The sequence below is a fragment of the Chionomys nivalis genome, chromosome 15 (genome assembly GCF_950005125.1).
Source record: "Chionomys nivalis chromosome 15, mChiNiv1.1, whole genome shotgun sequence".
NCBI lineage: Eukaryota > Metazoa > Chordata > Mammalia > Rodentia > Cricetidae > Chionomys > Chionomys nivalis.
In genome coordinates, this window is record NC_080100.1 from 4,983,449 (window position 1) to 4,998,848 (window position 15,400).

Consider the following 15,400-nt stretch of genomic DNA (forward strand, 5'->3'; position numbering starts at 1 on the left):
TGCTGTTATGAAGTGTAATGTAAATATCAGTATTTCCTGATGGTCTCAGATGACCCCCGTGAAAGGGATGTTCGGCTCTCCAAGGGGTCAAGGCCCACTGGTTGAGAACCATTGCTTTAACTGGGGAGAGGGGGATCATTCCTAATAAATTGACAGCATCATTCCACAAACTGTTTGAAGGTTGATAGAAGTCTGGAGTTTACATCTAGCTACTGCGTTAAGGAAATTAGAAAACTCAAACTTTTAATTTTGCTGCATCTAAATACTTTGGCACCATGACTCTTAATTGAGCTGGTTTAGGCTCTGATAAGCAACAGATGTGTGGCTTTTACAGATTTACAAAAATCACCCCCAGGAAGGATGTGTGGTTCTGTTAGGTCACACCGGCACCCTGCTCACCTCTTGTTTTGTGTTGATCCAAAGAAAGAGTAGGCTTCAGAGGTCATGTCCATCATCCAACCACATACTTCCAAGCTCAGGTTGAACAAAATGCTTAAGTTGGCAGCATGCTCGACTATTATGAAAACTCTGCCTAGAAGGCTCACATCATTGTTCCATAGAAACAGAACGAAAGAGTCAAACATTAAGTCTTTTCAAAGTCCATGAAAGTTGGATTTTACAGGCACATGCATTTCCCCGTGTGCCTCATCAAGAAGATCAGTAACATACTCTGCAAATTGTTGCCCAATTAATACTTATACTGTCTTAACCCCTGAGTCACGCTAGCAGATCCTAAAGGCCGTTTATTATTTAACTGTCGGCACTGTCCCTTCCTGCTAGAATCCCTTGGTTAACACCAAACAGCAATCCCATCTCTACACAAAGCCCTGAAGACGTTCAAAGATAAAGAAGAATATAATGTACGGGATTTAATCACATTCCGGCAATTATGCTAATATGGCGCCTTCATCAGCATGCAAATCGTCCTGGCTATTAAGTCACCAAATTCAATAGGAAAGGCATTCTAATAAGGAGAAGGCAGTCGTCATTAAGAATGCAGCTTTTGAGTAATTGTGCACACACCCCATGCGTACACATCTGCAGATGCCAATGCGAAGGCAAACTTTGGAGAACACTGGGATTTTAGCGCCCTTTTCAATCTCTTAGTTCTTGGAAAAGGGGAGAGAATACAACAAGATGTATGGACAAATAATCGGCAAGAGACCTAGGGGAGATACGTCTTTCAACCAAAACCTGAATGACTCAAACCCAAGGACTACATCCATTTCTTCCGAACTTGGGAAACAGACTAGACCCGTATAGATAACAGAACCTTGGGGTATTTGTAAGAAGTCACGGCGCCGATTCACAAAACTTTGTCTCCCTTAGTTTTGTTATGAACTCAGTTTGGGAAAGCAGCGTAGCTTCCTATGTGGAGGGCTGCCTTCAGTCTTCCTGACGTAGGTCCTAGGGCTTCTTACTAAATGAGTCCCTTAACATCATTCATCAATATTAATATGAACTCTGGTCTGCAGTTCCTTCAAGCAGAAACAGGGACAGAAGTGGTTTCTGCCTCACGGTGGGTCTGTCATCAGGGTTGAACACTTAGGACCTAAAGCACTCAGAGTTGTAAATTAGGAACAGACACTGTCACAGCCACCCACCACCATCATTGCGGATTCAGTGGTGTCTGGCTTTGTGTTCCTAAGTCAACCGGGAGCAATCCTGGAGCGGCTAGTATCGCCAGTCTGTCGTCCTGCACGGTAGACAGGGCCCCTACTGATGGCGCTGGACAAGAGAAAGGAAGCTCCCTAGGCCATCCTCAGAACCATCCCACACACCTTCTTCTCTCTTCATCCAGCACTTTAAGTAGCCTTGAGGTAAGCAATGAAGAAAGATGCTGACATGCAAGCATTGCGTGTGTCCGCCATTTTCTTGGTGCTGTTTAAAAGCGTTACTACTTGGAAAGTCATTCCCTTTCCCCCACAGAATGCTAGGGTAGGGAGACGGCGCAGGCATGATCCACTGAGCTGCGCTGGGGTGCTTCCTTCCTTCCTGGCCTGACAAGTGGGTTTCCAGCATGTGCACTCATACACTGCAGCCTGTGTAAGCCTCTCAACGTTCACCTGGATGGAGGCCGCCGACTGCCTGAGATGGCAGCCATAGCTTGTTTTTGCCTCCCCCGTCCCAGATACAGTGAAGCTGCTGTGTGCAGCTCTGCTGTGTGCAGCTCTGCTGTGTGCAGCTCTTCTCCGCAATACCCATCAACCATTTCTCACAGTGTCCCTTTCCTCCCCAGTACCGAGCCACTGCACTGCCGGCGTTCAAGTACTACGTGACTTGTGCCTGCCTCATCTTTCTCTGCATCTTCCTTGTCCAGATTCTTGTGCTGCCAAAGTAAGTCCGTTAGCCCACCCCCTTGGGATTCCCAGCTGGTGCGCCTCTCCATTGGAGCATGGGTTTATTTACAGGATATGTAAGAATGTTAGTTTACAAACAGAGGGGCCGTTAGCCATATCACAGCAATGGCAAGGTGACTACAGTGTTGTGATAATAATACTGGGTTTTCAATATGGCTGTTCTATTCTAACTTTCATTATAGAATTTTTTATAAATACATTTGACCTTTATTCCTTGATCTTGGTATGATTGTGATGCCCAGTCTAGAAAATTTAGGCTAATGTAGTTTACATACAAAGAGCTCAAATGCAAGGTGTTCCGATTTCTTGCAATACCGGGGACCAAGCCCAGAGCCGCAAGCAAGCATGTGCATTGAGTGCTCTACCAATATGCCCAATCCCCAGACCAATCGGTGTCATTTCTAATGTTTTATGCCACTGTTGGGTCTGAAGAGATGGCTTGATGTGAAAGGGCTTACTGAGCAAGCATGCGGAACTGACTTTGGAGCCCAAACACCCACGTTAAATCTCACTCTGGTAGCATGTCCTGCAGCCCCTGCACTGACTGGGAGTGATCCCAGACAAGTGCATTCTGGGATCTTCAACCTCAGCACTGCTTGTGGGGATCAGAGACAGGTGAATCTTAGGATCTTTTAGTCAGCTATTCTAGCCACAGTGACAAGCTTCAGGTTCAATAGAGACTCTGTCTCAGAATGATAATGTGGAAAGCAGAAAGGGATGGTACCTGGTGACGACTTCTGGCATCCACAGCACACATACACAAAAGAGCGCGCATGTGCCTGTGCATATGTGTGCACACACAGTGTCGTTACCAGATAAAAGGGCAACACCTGCTCCTGGCCTGTCTACTCCTCCACTGTTTTGTACATTCTGTGAGTTGTGCACCCCTCTTTTGTCTTAAATCTGCCCTCTGTTATACATCGGGGTACAGGTGGTCATAAGAGAGAAGGAGACACAGAACGGCGCATCTGAGCCAAGCGGGGAATCTGGCCCACACTTTCAGATGGGTCCATTCAGGCTCCACCCGCTCACAAGAAAGCATCCTATTGTAACTAGGGAAACTGGTGGCTCATCTCAGAGTTACTAGTCTCGTTAATGAAAGAATTTAAGAGCAGATTCAGAAGAAAACTTGCAGCCAAGTTTATTAGAGTTTGAGAGAGAAAAGGAAAACAGGTAAGCATTAACTCTTGGAGAATTCGTAGAGGAAAGTGCTGGAAAAGAAAAAGAGAGAAATCTGTGCCATTTGTAAGCCATTTGAGGGGCAGACAGTTGGGGGATGGTACTTCAGTGGAAGACTGAGGATGCCCTAAGTGCCTGGGCTTTGGCTAGTGTCTGAAAGGGAGAGATGGAGAAAGGAACAACTTTCTTGAGTAATTCAGAAAATCAGGCTTACTTAACCCAGAGCTCTCTGAGTGCCTGGCTGTACTGAGGGCTGAGCTTCTGAGAAGGAAAATATATTATTTGCCCATCTCTTCAGTACAGTTAGTTAGATGAAGGGCAGACCATCACTCCTCCAATTTCTTTAGCACAGCTAGTTGGGTGATTGACAGGCCCAGCTGGATGAACGCTTGTGATGTTGGTAGCTTAAAATGTTAGGTCTCCATCCACAAAGAGGAACAGATTCCAGTCTCTTGGAAGGGAAATGGCCATCCCTAATGAGCACCAACAGAACACCAATAAAGGTTTCTTTAGAAGTCCTCTATCTAAAGAGGTAGCATCATTTAGGAGCAGTGCTGAAATGGGGGAGGGGGACTAGATACAGTCCATGTCCACTGTGAAAACTAGGGGTCATTCCAGAGCTGTTCAGCAGACAGGGGCAGTGTCTGGACTGGTCACATCCCCACACGGAGCCAAGGGAGAGTTGCTGAGGGTCCAGATCTCCCTCCTGCTTGTGGGGTCTCTGCCCTGAGCTGCCCATCCAGTTTCTATCTGCCGCTTTCACCATCCTGGTTCCTAAAGGACACTCTCTCCCACACTTTCTTATCATGGCTGTCTTCCAAGACGATGACTCTCGCTTTGTACTGTCAATCAAGTTTTGAGAAACTCATCATTCTTCTAATAAACGGATATAGAGGAGATTTTCTGAGATAGGTTTTTCTCTTGTCACTGCCTATTTTGTAGGAGCCAAAAAAAAACCATTTTCAATCTACCAAGATTCAGCGGTGTGCTGCAGTTTATCCTGTGAAGTGCAGCTAGGACTTGTGGGCAGCTGGACTGCTGAGATTGAGTGGCGGTTTTTTCAGACGAAGAGGCTTAGCAATTAGAATCAAATGCTGTCTTCCCTTCTATACTGCAAAGGCTTTTGTCCTGGGCGCTGAGCCAACACAATGGCATTTATAGGAGAAATAGCAAGGCAAGGCATTATTCATGTGTACAGTTCCTCAGCTATCTCCCCAGTGTTGGAGGGGTTCCCACCAGATTTCCTCTTTTCCCACAAATTAACATCATCAGACATGAGCCAAAGGCACCCTTCTCTGCTTAAAAAAAAAAAAATCCTCGGTGAAATTTCCCACTGTCAGCTGACCAGCCTTCCGTTCAGATATGCCAATAAATTAAATTCCTTTCCAGTACCAGGCCTGCAGCAGCTGGTACATGAGGGAAATGTTCGTCCCCGACGCAGACTGCCGGAGAGCAGAGGCACGCTGGTGAATCACGATCACCCAGGGAGCTGCGCCCTCACTGCTACTACTGAGTACCTACGTTCATTTCCTGCATCTGTCCATTGCGTGAGCCTCTGTGTTAGCCCACATCCTAAGTGACGCAGGGGCTGTCATCCTCTGGAAGGAACTGAAAACGTGAATGTCTGTTTTTAAAATATCCCTAAAGAAGACAAAGACTGAGCAGGAAGAAAAAAAAAAGCACTTCATAGTTCTTAGTTTTAAGAAAGGCATTGCAAATAAGAATTCTTAAAATTTCAAAATTTACATCACCTTGTCATATTGCAGTGTTGGTTTTGATTTTCTTCTCTCTTAGTCTGCTACATATTGATGCGCCCAAGAAAAGCCCATTCCCTCATCCCATATTTAACCATTGAGCATGAGCCCTGTGGAGTCCGCACAGGCCACCTTTCCTACTGCTGTTGGCAGATGCAAGCCAGGAGGAAGGCTCCTGCAGCCCAGACTCTGGCCCCTGCCTCCCTCGGGAATCATGCTGTATTGCCTTTCTTCCTTCACTGTTTTTTTGTAGTAGCCCTGTCTCTTTCTATTAAATTGTGTTTACTTTGAACTGTTTCAAAGCCACAGCAAAGGACAGAGAGTGATGTCACAACCACCGCAGTGTTCACAGCACAGACTTGCAAATGCTGCAGATGGGATCCTTCCTCAGGGCACTGTGTGGACTTAGGTGTGCTTCCTATACGATCTTTTTAATTGGTGCAGTCTTCCTTCATGTGAATGATACTTTGTTCACTTTATATTTTTATTGTATTTGATGACGAGTGCTTTCATCTCTTGTCTTGTGCTAAGTGCTACTATTTGAACCCATATTCCTAACTTTTAAAGCATTGCTCAGTTCTTTAATTCCTCTCGTGATTCTGGAGCTTGGACGTCCACAGGGAATGCATTCCATTCCCTGTCATTGTGGTCTCATCCTGTGCATGTAGGAAATCTGCCTTCTCTGGGTCCTTCTGGGGCTTTTGTCTCTTCTAATTTCTTAGTGTAGATGGGCACCTGTTCCTATGCACCTAAGTGACAGGTGTGGCCTTTCCTGTCTTTGTTGAGCTGCCTGCTTTTGTCTCTATGCCCATTGCGTCCCTTCCAGCCCACAGCTCCTAACTGTACATGGTGTTTCTGATTCCAGCTGCTGGCTGCACAGTCTTTCCTTCAGGTTCCACTGCTTTGAATGGTTGTGCTTCACTTAGACTGGTTCCATACCCATCTTAGATTTATAATTTCAATGTGTGTCTACTGGGTTCTCATGAAAATATGACTTTTGATATATGCAGTTCTATATTTTGCATATGGATTTTGAACATTACTTTTATCTCCTGAAACAATATTGCTGTTTTCATTCTATTACTTATGGCTCATAAACAGATGGATTGTGCCATTTGGTCTGTTGACTATCCTGTGGAGGTGTTTCCTTTCACTGTTTCTAATTTAGACATGATTTCATCGCAAGGGCTCCGGCTCACAGTCACCTCACTCATTCTTGCCTATAATGGCATCATCATGAGGTGGGTTTTGGTGCCAGGTACCTCTGGGGTTCACCTGTTGGAGGTACCACCTTTGGCTACATCCCTAGGTGGAAATGGCTGCATAGTAAGTCATGGAGATTGCATGTCTGTGGCCCGAAATGAGATTGGGGATCCTGAATATCTATGATGCCTTTTTCCACTTAGGGTCCTTGTAGAAGGAGCAGTGGGCTACATTCCTGCCGCCCAGCTCCCGGCCGCCTGGCTAGATTATGCCCCGAAATAACAACACACAAATTGTATTCTTTTAAACATTGCTTGGCCCATTATATCTAGCCTCTTCTTGGCTAACTCTCACATCTTGACTAACCCATATCTAATAATCTGTGTAGCACCACGAGGTGGTGGCTTACCAGGAAGATTCTAGCGTATGTCCATCTTGGGCTGGAGCTTCATCATGTCTGACCCAGAGAGGAGAGGCATGGCAATTGCCTCACTTCCTCTTCCTCCCAGCATTCTGTTCTGTCTGTTCCACCCACCTAAAGGCTGGCCTATCAAATGGGCCAAGGCAGTTTCTTTATTAACCAATGACCTTCCTCCATCAGGTCCTGGAGATGGTATTCTTCTCTCAAGATCTCCAGGCCTGCTTTCTACTCAGTGGTGGTACAGCGCTTCATGGCCCCTGAGCTCCCTAAACCATATCTCAATTCCAGCTCACAATGAATCAAATTCCTGGACGCATCACTTACTGTGGTAGATGTTAAATCTCAGACTAAATAGACTGTGCCAGCCTTGGGTTCCCTTGGGTCTGTCAGGCTTCAATGACCCTCAGAGTTTGATGCCATTCTTGTGGCTAATAATTTTATTTCTTATCTAATCTGTGTGAAGAATAATTTGTTGCACTGTATGAAGCATTTTCACTAAAATTTGTGCCTCTCACTTTTGCTTGGCGTGCCCTGACTTGTTTTCTGACTTTGTTGTGTTAGAGTAAGCTTGCTTCCTCATCAGCACTCCCTCTCATATGCATGGATAGCTGTGTATTTGTAATTTTTGTATTTTAAGTGATAATTGTACAAACATATGGGACATGGTGTGGTATTTTGATAATAATAGGTATGGGGTAAATTAGAAATCAAGGTAGTTATGTCTACTACCTGCTAAATCTTTTCTAAGTCAGAAAAGGCAAGCATTGATTAGGATGAGTGGGTGAGCTAATGAATGACTAACGGGATCTTTTAATTGGAAATGGTCAGTGGAGGAAAGCATTTTCTGGAAAGAGGTTCTGGAACCTTCTTTACCCAGTCAAAATTTTGAAACCTGGTTCTAGTTTCAGGATTTGAGTAGAATTAATTAAATTATCCACTGACCCCTCTGTGCAGGGCTGCTCTGCCTGCACTGCATACATATGATTTTACCTCCTATTTTAAGACCAAATAATATTCAAACACAGAGAGCATTTTTGCATGTTTCAATTATTTTATTCAAATTATCTGTCAGATTCAATGATTATATTAAACCAAGCATTGTTAAAATTATTGAAGCAAGGGTAAGTTTTTCTAATAATGTTTAGTTAGATATCTTGTGTTTCATTATCCTAAGCTAAGCTAATAATAATGATACTTCACTTAAGATAATTTAATAGCAAAATTGCAACATCAGAATGATTTTTTCTACTTAGACTCTGTCAATTTCCTTACTAATTTAAAGATATATTTTCAGTAATTCTTTAATAGTTTCTTCAAAAGGCCATTTTTTATAATTATCTCAAAAGAGGAAAATAAAAGACAACAATCTGAAAATAGTATCATTCATACCCAGTAGAAGTAGACTCAATTTCTTTGGCATCAGCAATGGGGATTAACTACAGTAGAGGCCATTTGCTTTGATGGGAAGTCAGAAGCTGGAGCATGCCTCAGGAAAGCAGACTGTGATAAGTTAAGAGAAACTGTCTTGGCAGCTTATAGTGATGCCCACCGTAAGAGCTATGGTGCTCTTACCCAGTGCTTCAAGACGTTGTGAGGATTTGAACCAGAGGTCATGAGCTGGATGTGTTTTGGGTTGATGTGTTTGCTTTCCTGGAGCAGGAAAGAAACATGATCGAGTAAGATGCGATGGTTTACGTGAATGGGATAAAAATGGTCCCATCCTGAGCTGCATTATAAAGAGGATGCAGATGGTTCTTGCTGCCTCATTAGATATGACAATTATCAGAGGGATATTTTGTGGATGCAAAAATTATCAGAGTTCTCTTTGTGCACTTCGTTTGAGAAGCTAGAAGAATACCCTACCATTCTACAGAAAGAAAGCATCCCGTGGAAGGGACAGATTTGAGGAAAAAATGTGGATAGCAGGGCTCATTTTTCACACCAAGGATGTGCGCATATATTAGACACCAGGTGCCTGTGTTGTGGGAAGGAAGGAAGTCTGTGAGCTTTGGAATCCTGGAAGAAGTTACATTGAAATACAGTCTGGAAAATTCATTTCTTGGGTAGATGTTAAGTCTCAGGAAAGGGTTAGTAACCATGGGAGGCAGTTAGCCAGCGAGAAAGCATGTGTGCTTTCCATGGGATAAACCGTATTGGGAAATTCAAACCTTTGGTCTGTATGATAGCCATGAAGGGAAATTTTGCTAGCCAACAGCACTCCTTTTTCTTTCTCCCATACTTGAGGACCTTCACGTGGTGTGAAGACCTCAGAGCTGAGTCTAATCACCTGCGAGCTGGCATCTGGGCCAAAGACTACATGAATTCCTTTCCCTGTCCTGAACTTCCGCCTCTTCTCTGCTCTTGGTTGCTGCTCAAGTCCCTTCCCTTTTGAAGCTGTTCCACTTATTTCTACAGGAGAGTTCCAGTTGTTTCATGGTGACTTGTCATCTGTCCCCTCCACTATTGCCCTTGATAAATGCCACTCAGAAGTTCTGAATAGAGGTGGGATAGTCTTCCTGGAGGGATACGTCGGGTGGTGAGGAAAAGGAGGCCCGTGTCTTACAACCTTGAGTGAAGTTCCAGAGAAAGGCATCCCTGTTTATCCAGTGAAATAGCTTATAATAAGGATGAATTGTAGGCTCTGAGGGAATATGCTTCTGCTGAGTTATTCTCCCCCCAAATGAGTGACTCTGTCTCTGTTAGGGCCACCTGTATTTCATGAAGGCAAAATCATAGAGGGGGAAAGGACTTTGTCTCCAATCAGCCTGAAATTTCCACGAATGTAACAATATAACTGATTAAAGTGGCAAAGCCAAACATCGTCACTAAAAGGTGTAATTTCTCTTGCTTCATGGGAAGGAAGAGTCAAAGTTACTTTTCAGTAAGTTTATAAATCAGTTATACGCATGTGTTTAAAAGAAACAGTTTCACAACAAGAATGTTAATTGAAATTGATTAAGTTGCACAAACACCTTGGTACGCTTAATGGGCCAGGGATGCTTTTGAAAGAATGAGCTGGATAAATGGTAGTAACTAAGAGCTTTGGACCAACCACTGCCCTGACTCGTGGTATTTCTTGTTCCCTGGTGTCTTCTATTACAGAGGACCATTGAATTCATAGTTTGTAAACAACAGGAATTCATCTCAAAGGTTTTAGAAAGCAGAAGTCTGTCCTCAGGGTGGCAGCCTGGATAGGCTCTGGTGAGGAACGTCTTATGGTTGGAGACTAACTCCATTCTGGCAATCTGCTCACATCCCACACAAGCATTCAGTACCTAATAACCTTAGAAGAGACAAATGTCTGCATAAATAGAAATGACATCTGGGACAATGTTTCCTGCTATAAGAATTTAGAAAATGATAGTAATAGGTTCCCCAATAGGGTCTGTGATCTCTCCAGCAAACTGGAAGCTGGCTCAGTTTAGTACTGGACATGAATTCCCTCCTATTGAGTGGACCTTAAGTGTACCTAGACAGCCAGCTATTGGTTACCCCGGAGATAAATCTGCCACTATTGTAAAATGGAAGGTATCTTGCAAGGTTGGTCATTATTGTGACTGTAGACTTTACAACTAGATAGGAAAATTGATTGTTTTCCTTCCATGGCAGCTTGCATAGCATCTTTGGTCTACTCCTTTCTCTACAAAAAAAGGATGGGTATTGGAGTGAAATTGTCAGCTTCCTGGTAATTGTTTTATGGAACACTAAACCAAACTACAAACACATTTTCTCCAATTTTACATGAAATATCAACAAATAAATAAATTATACAAACTCAGAAAAGCCATCAAAGGGTCTGAAAAAGATTGAAATAAGTTATAAAAAGTTAAAATCTTAGAGTCTGATATATAGAAATACCAAAATCAAATAATAAATAACCAACAGTATCTAAATATCTAAAATATCCCTGCGTGTTTTATCCTAGGCTATTTGCCTTTGAATAAATCACAAGTCCACTGGGGAATCATAAGAGAAAATTTTAAATGTTTAAAGAGTAACAGATCATATATTAAAATATGTGAAATATGTCAAAAAAGTAGATGAAGGTTAGAGATTATGAATTTAAAGCATTAATGGACTGAAGGAGAGGAGGGAAGAGAAACTGTGGTCGGGGTATAAAATGAATAAATTAAATAAACAAATGAATATTTTTTTAAAAAGTTTGTGGACACAAAGAAAATTCAAGAAACAGTTCTATACAAAGAATTTTCACATACAGTTTAATTAACCGCTTATCTATAAAGGGCACAAGTGTGTTTATAAAATACAATGAATTCTATGTAAAACATACTATGTACACATCAGACCCTGGGTAGACTTTTAAAGGTAGAGGTGGCCAATCCAAACGAATATTCAGTACCCAAGTCTTTGGAATGCAGAGAGCTGTACTGTATTTTGCTATTTTTGTGGCCGTTGTGCAGCAGAGCACACATGGATACCAATAATGTATTTCTCACAGACAAGACTGATGTGATACTATCAAAAATATTAGACATAGTTATGCATTGAATTTTCAAGACTATTTAACTTACTATATTTGCCTTACTGTATAATTTAAGTGCTCCTAAGCTCCTTTTCAAGTAAGTCTTTGTACACTGCAATGTACTATGGTGCATTAAATAATGGAGTTTTATGATCTCTATTATTTTTGTCATATTTGTCCAGAATATATGAATCTTATTAATATTTTAGAATAAATAAAATGTTTGCATTAGAACAGAGGAAAACATCTAATCTTTTAACTGTTTCCAGTTTAGGGAGGCAGGAAGAGATGAACACATTAGACTCAAACAAGTAAATGAAAATAGATAATACTTTTTGAAGTCAGTAAAATAGAAAATAATTAAGAAAAAATTAATGAAACTAAAACTTGGCTTTTAAAAAATAGTTTAAAAAATTTTAAGCCAGTAGCAAGACTGATAAAAGAAAATAAATATAGAGGAGATTAACACAAAGTTCTCAAACCGTGAGGGAAAAAGTAACTCACTGTGTACTTACAGATACCACCTGAATACATTAGGAATTTTGTTATTTCCTGAGACTGAAAGTATTTATATAAGATAAAATAAGTATCCCTTATTTTTGTATCTACTGATTTGTATTTTTTATCTATTGATTTACTTAAATTTGCTTTAAAAATCTTCCTACATGGGGCTGGAGAGATGGCTCAGCGGTTAAGAGCACTGACTGCTCTTCTCAAGGACCAGGGTTCAATTCCCAGTACCCACATGGCAGCTCACAACTGTCTGAAAATCCAGTTCCAGGGGATCTGACACCTTCACACCAATGCACATAAAATAAAGTTAAATAAACCATAAAAAAAAAATCTTCCTACAAGAGAAAGTCTACACCCAACTGTTTTTATGTGAATCTCAAGAAACATTTTAAGAAAACAAGAGGAAAGAATTACTCAAATATTAACACATTTTATAAATGTGCACAAATAAAAACATCCTACTTTTAAAAAGAGCCTAGAAGCCCAAGGATACAAATCCAAGGTCACGTGGCACTGTGTTCTGGAGAGCAGCAGTGGGAAGGCAAATGCACAACAAAGAAGGCAAAGGACTGTTCCAGGAAGCAGATCACAGAAGAGGAAGCTGCAATAATATAAATTCTAGGCATGATCGAATTCAAATGAATGGCTTTAGTTTCCGGTTGCCTTCATGGAGGGCTGAGACACGTTTTCCCCGGTCCACATTAGCGTGTCAGTTGTGTAGAGTTGAGACACGTTTTCCCCGTCCACATTAGCGTGTCGATTTCCTTTTTAGCTCATGCTTAGGCAGCCCTACTGGTGAGCCGTGATGGGTGTAGCTCCTAGTGTTACAGTGCTATACCACTGCTGCACCCTTAGGGTTATACTACACCGCTGGTCCTTGTGGTTCACAGGTGACAGCTGTGTGAGACTGTGTTTCACTTCCCTCCCTTGGAGCCTTGAGTTTTATGATGGAATCTCCAAGAGAATTAGCAATCATAACTTCCTGTGTACTCCAGTGTCTCTTTGAAAGACAAGAAGAAAGTGTTGGAAGGTCCAGAGTCTTAGAGGGAAATATTAGCATACTCTAACATTTGCCAATTCGGTGCAAGTCTGACTCTCAGGCTCTCTCAGAGTTTTAGCTAACACACTTCATTCCCAACAATAAGTAAAATATATAGCATTTTTAAAATGCATAAGACATAGTAGAAATGTGACATATTTATCACACACAGAGCAAAAATAAATTATCATAATGGGAAAAACAGAAGCCCCAGTTTCTGTTCCAATATAATGAAATTAGAGATAACGAGGGCCAACCAAAAATAGTCAGTCTGCACAATTTGATAATCATGTTTTTAATTATTCTCATATTATAAGGAGATGGAAAATTGAAATTATAAACTTTACAGGGAAGAGTAACTATGAGTAGCTATATACCAAAAGCTATAGGATTTAATTAAAAGAATAATTGTTGGAATATTTATGACCTTTCTTAAATGCATTTATTAGGAAATATAAAATATTGGTTATAAATAACAATTAAAAACAAACAGTATAAGTTTCAAAAAAAGTTATTTTCAGTTGAATTGGAAGCTAAAAATGTAGAAAATTAACAGAAATCATAGTCCTTAATAATGAAACAAAAACTCAATTTTGAGTTTGGCAAGGTATGTGGTTTCAAGACTCATCCAGATTTTAGAAAAAAATAAACATAAGAATAAATTATTTCAAATATGTGAATTATTGAATTATAGGAAAATGTTACCTACGATTTTTGTATTTATTTTTTAAATTATAATTACATGATTTTCCTTCTACCATTTTCTTCCTCCATCTCCTCCTGTGCATTCCTCCTCATTCTCGGTCAAAGTCATGGCTTCTTTTTCTTTAATTGCTGTATTCCTAAATACATAAACAAAACCTGCTCAACCCATATAATGTTATCTGCATGTATATGATCTTGGTTGGCCGTGTGGTATTGGATAACCTGGGGAAGACCATTTCTCTGCCTCTCAGCCCTCCCCCATTGTCTAGTGTTGAGAACCCATGAGCTTTTCTTTCTGTTAGCATGTCGGCTGGTAGTATTGTTGTTCAGGTCTTGTGTAGGTATCCATGTTGATGAGACTTCTTGGGTGTGGTCTTTCTGACATTTCTAGGAAAGCAATCTCACAGCAAACTTCCCATTCATCTGGTTCTAACAATCTGGACACCCTCTTTGCCACAATGATCCCTGCGCCTTAGGTATAAGAATTAAACTGTAGATGTTACATGGAATTTTTACATTTCAAAATCCAAATACAATAGATAATTTCCTAGTGGCATTATCAAGAGTGATTCAAGAAACAGAACCAACAAACACAGTGGAATTATAAATGCTGATGAATAAGAACAGATCTCAGTCAAAAATATAATTTCACTGTGACTGGAGAGATTGCTCAGTGGTTAAGATCACTTATTGCATTTGCCGAGGATCCAAGCTCCCAGGACCAACATGGTAGCACACAACCATCCATAACTTCAATTCCACGGGATCCAATAGGGATACAAACATACATACATACATACATACATACATACATACATACATACATGTTCTATGGAGGGATAATGTTCTGGATAAGGGAATTTAGGGAGCACATAGTTGTAGCACAAATAATAAAAACACAGAGACAGATATTGGGGTTTAACCTGAAAACCAGAAAAGCAAAGCAGCCAAGCCACTAGAGAAGTCTTACCTCTGCCAAGGCTGGGAGACCACAGACTAAGCAGACAGCCTTCCTCTCCTCTCATTTTATACTCCCTCTAGTGCTGGGATTAAAGGTGTGTGACTCCCTAGGACTGGGATTAAAGGTATGAGCAACCACCACATGGATTTGTTTCTTCATTGATCTTGTGTAGCCCAGGGTGGCCTTGAACTCACAGAGATCCATCGGCTTCTGTCTCTCAAATTTTGGGATTAAAGGTGTGTGCCACCACTGCCTGACCTCTAGTGGCTTAGCTTTGCCCTTCTGATCTTTACGTAAGTTGTTTGTGTAATAGAATCTTGATGGGCCATGATGCCAGTCAACAATCTAGATTGGATATACATACACCATCTTATAAGGATCTTCTTTTAAAGCACCCTGACTCAATGCCCAAGTGTCGGTTTGAACTGAAGATTACAGCTCTTGTTGGCCCCCATAATCATCTCTTGAAATAGCATAGGTGTGTGAGACAGTGGATTGAGAGGTTGTGCCCCATTGTGAGAGCTTTAGGTGTTGCTCAGTACATCAACTGCTTGCTCCATTGCTCTTCCTGGGGCTCAGGGAGTGTTCTTGCAGGATGATTGCAGTTGAACTTTGTAGCAGGAGGAGCAGGCTTGTTGGGGTTTCTCTCCTGCCCAGTTCCCACAGCCAGCAAGGTCACAAAGAATCACATAGAAGTCTACATAAGTTATAAACTGATTGGCCCATTAGCTCAGGCTTCTTATTAACTCTTATAACTTATATTAGCCCATTATTCTTGTCTA

At 41.4% G+C, this 15,400-nt stretch overlaps 1 protein-coding gene across 1 annotated transcript in view; it reads left to right on the top strand.

The window, feature by feature from the left end:
* Adcy2 (adenylate cyclase 2) overlaps positions 1 to 15,400 on the top strand; it is a 325,945-nt gene that overhangs the window by 250,684 nt on the left and 59,861 nt on the right. The window contains exon 14 of the mRNA XM_057789671.1: positions 2,240 to 2,337. Coding sequence (XP_057645654.1) covers positions 2,240 to 2,337 — 98 coding nt within the window. The remainder of the gene's footprint in view (positions 1 to 2,239; positions 2,338 to 15,400) is intronic.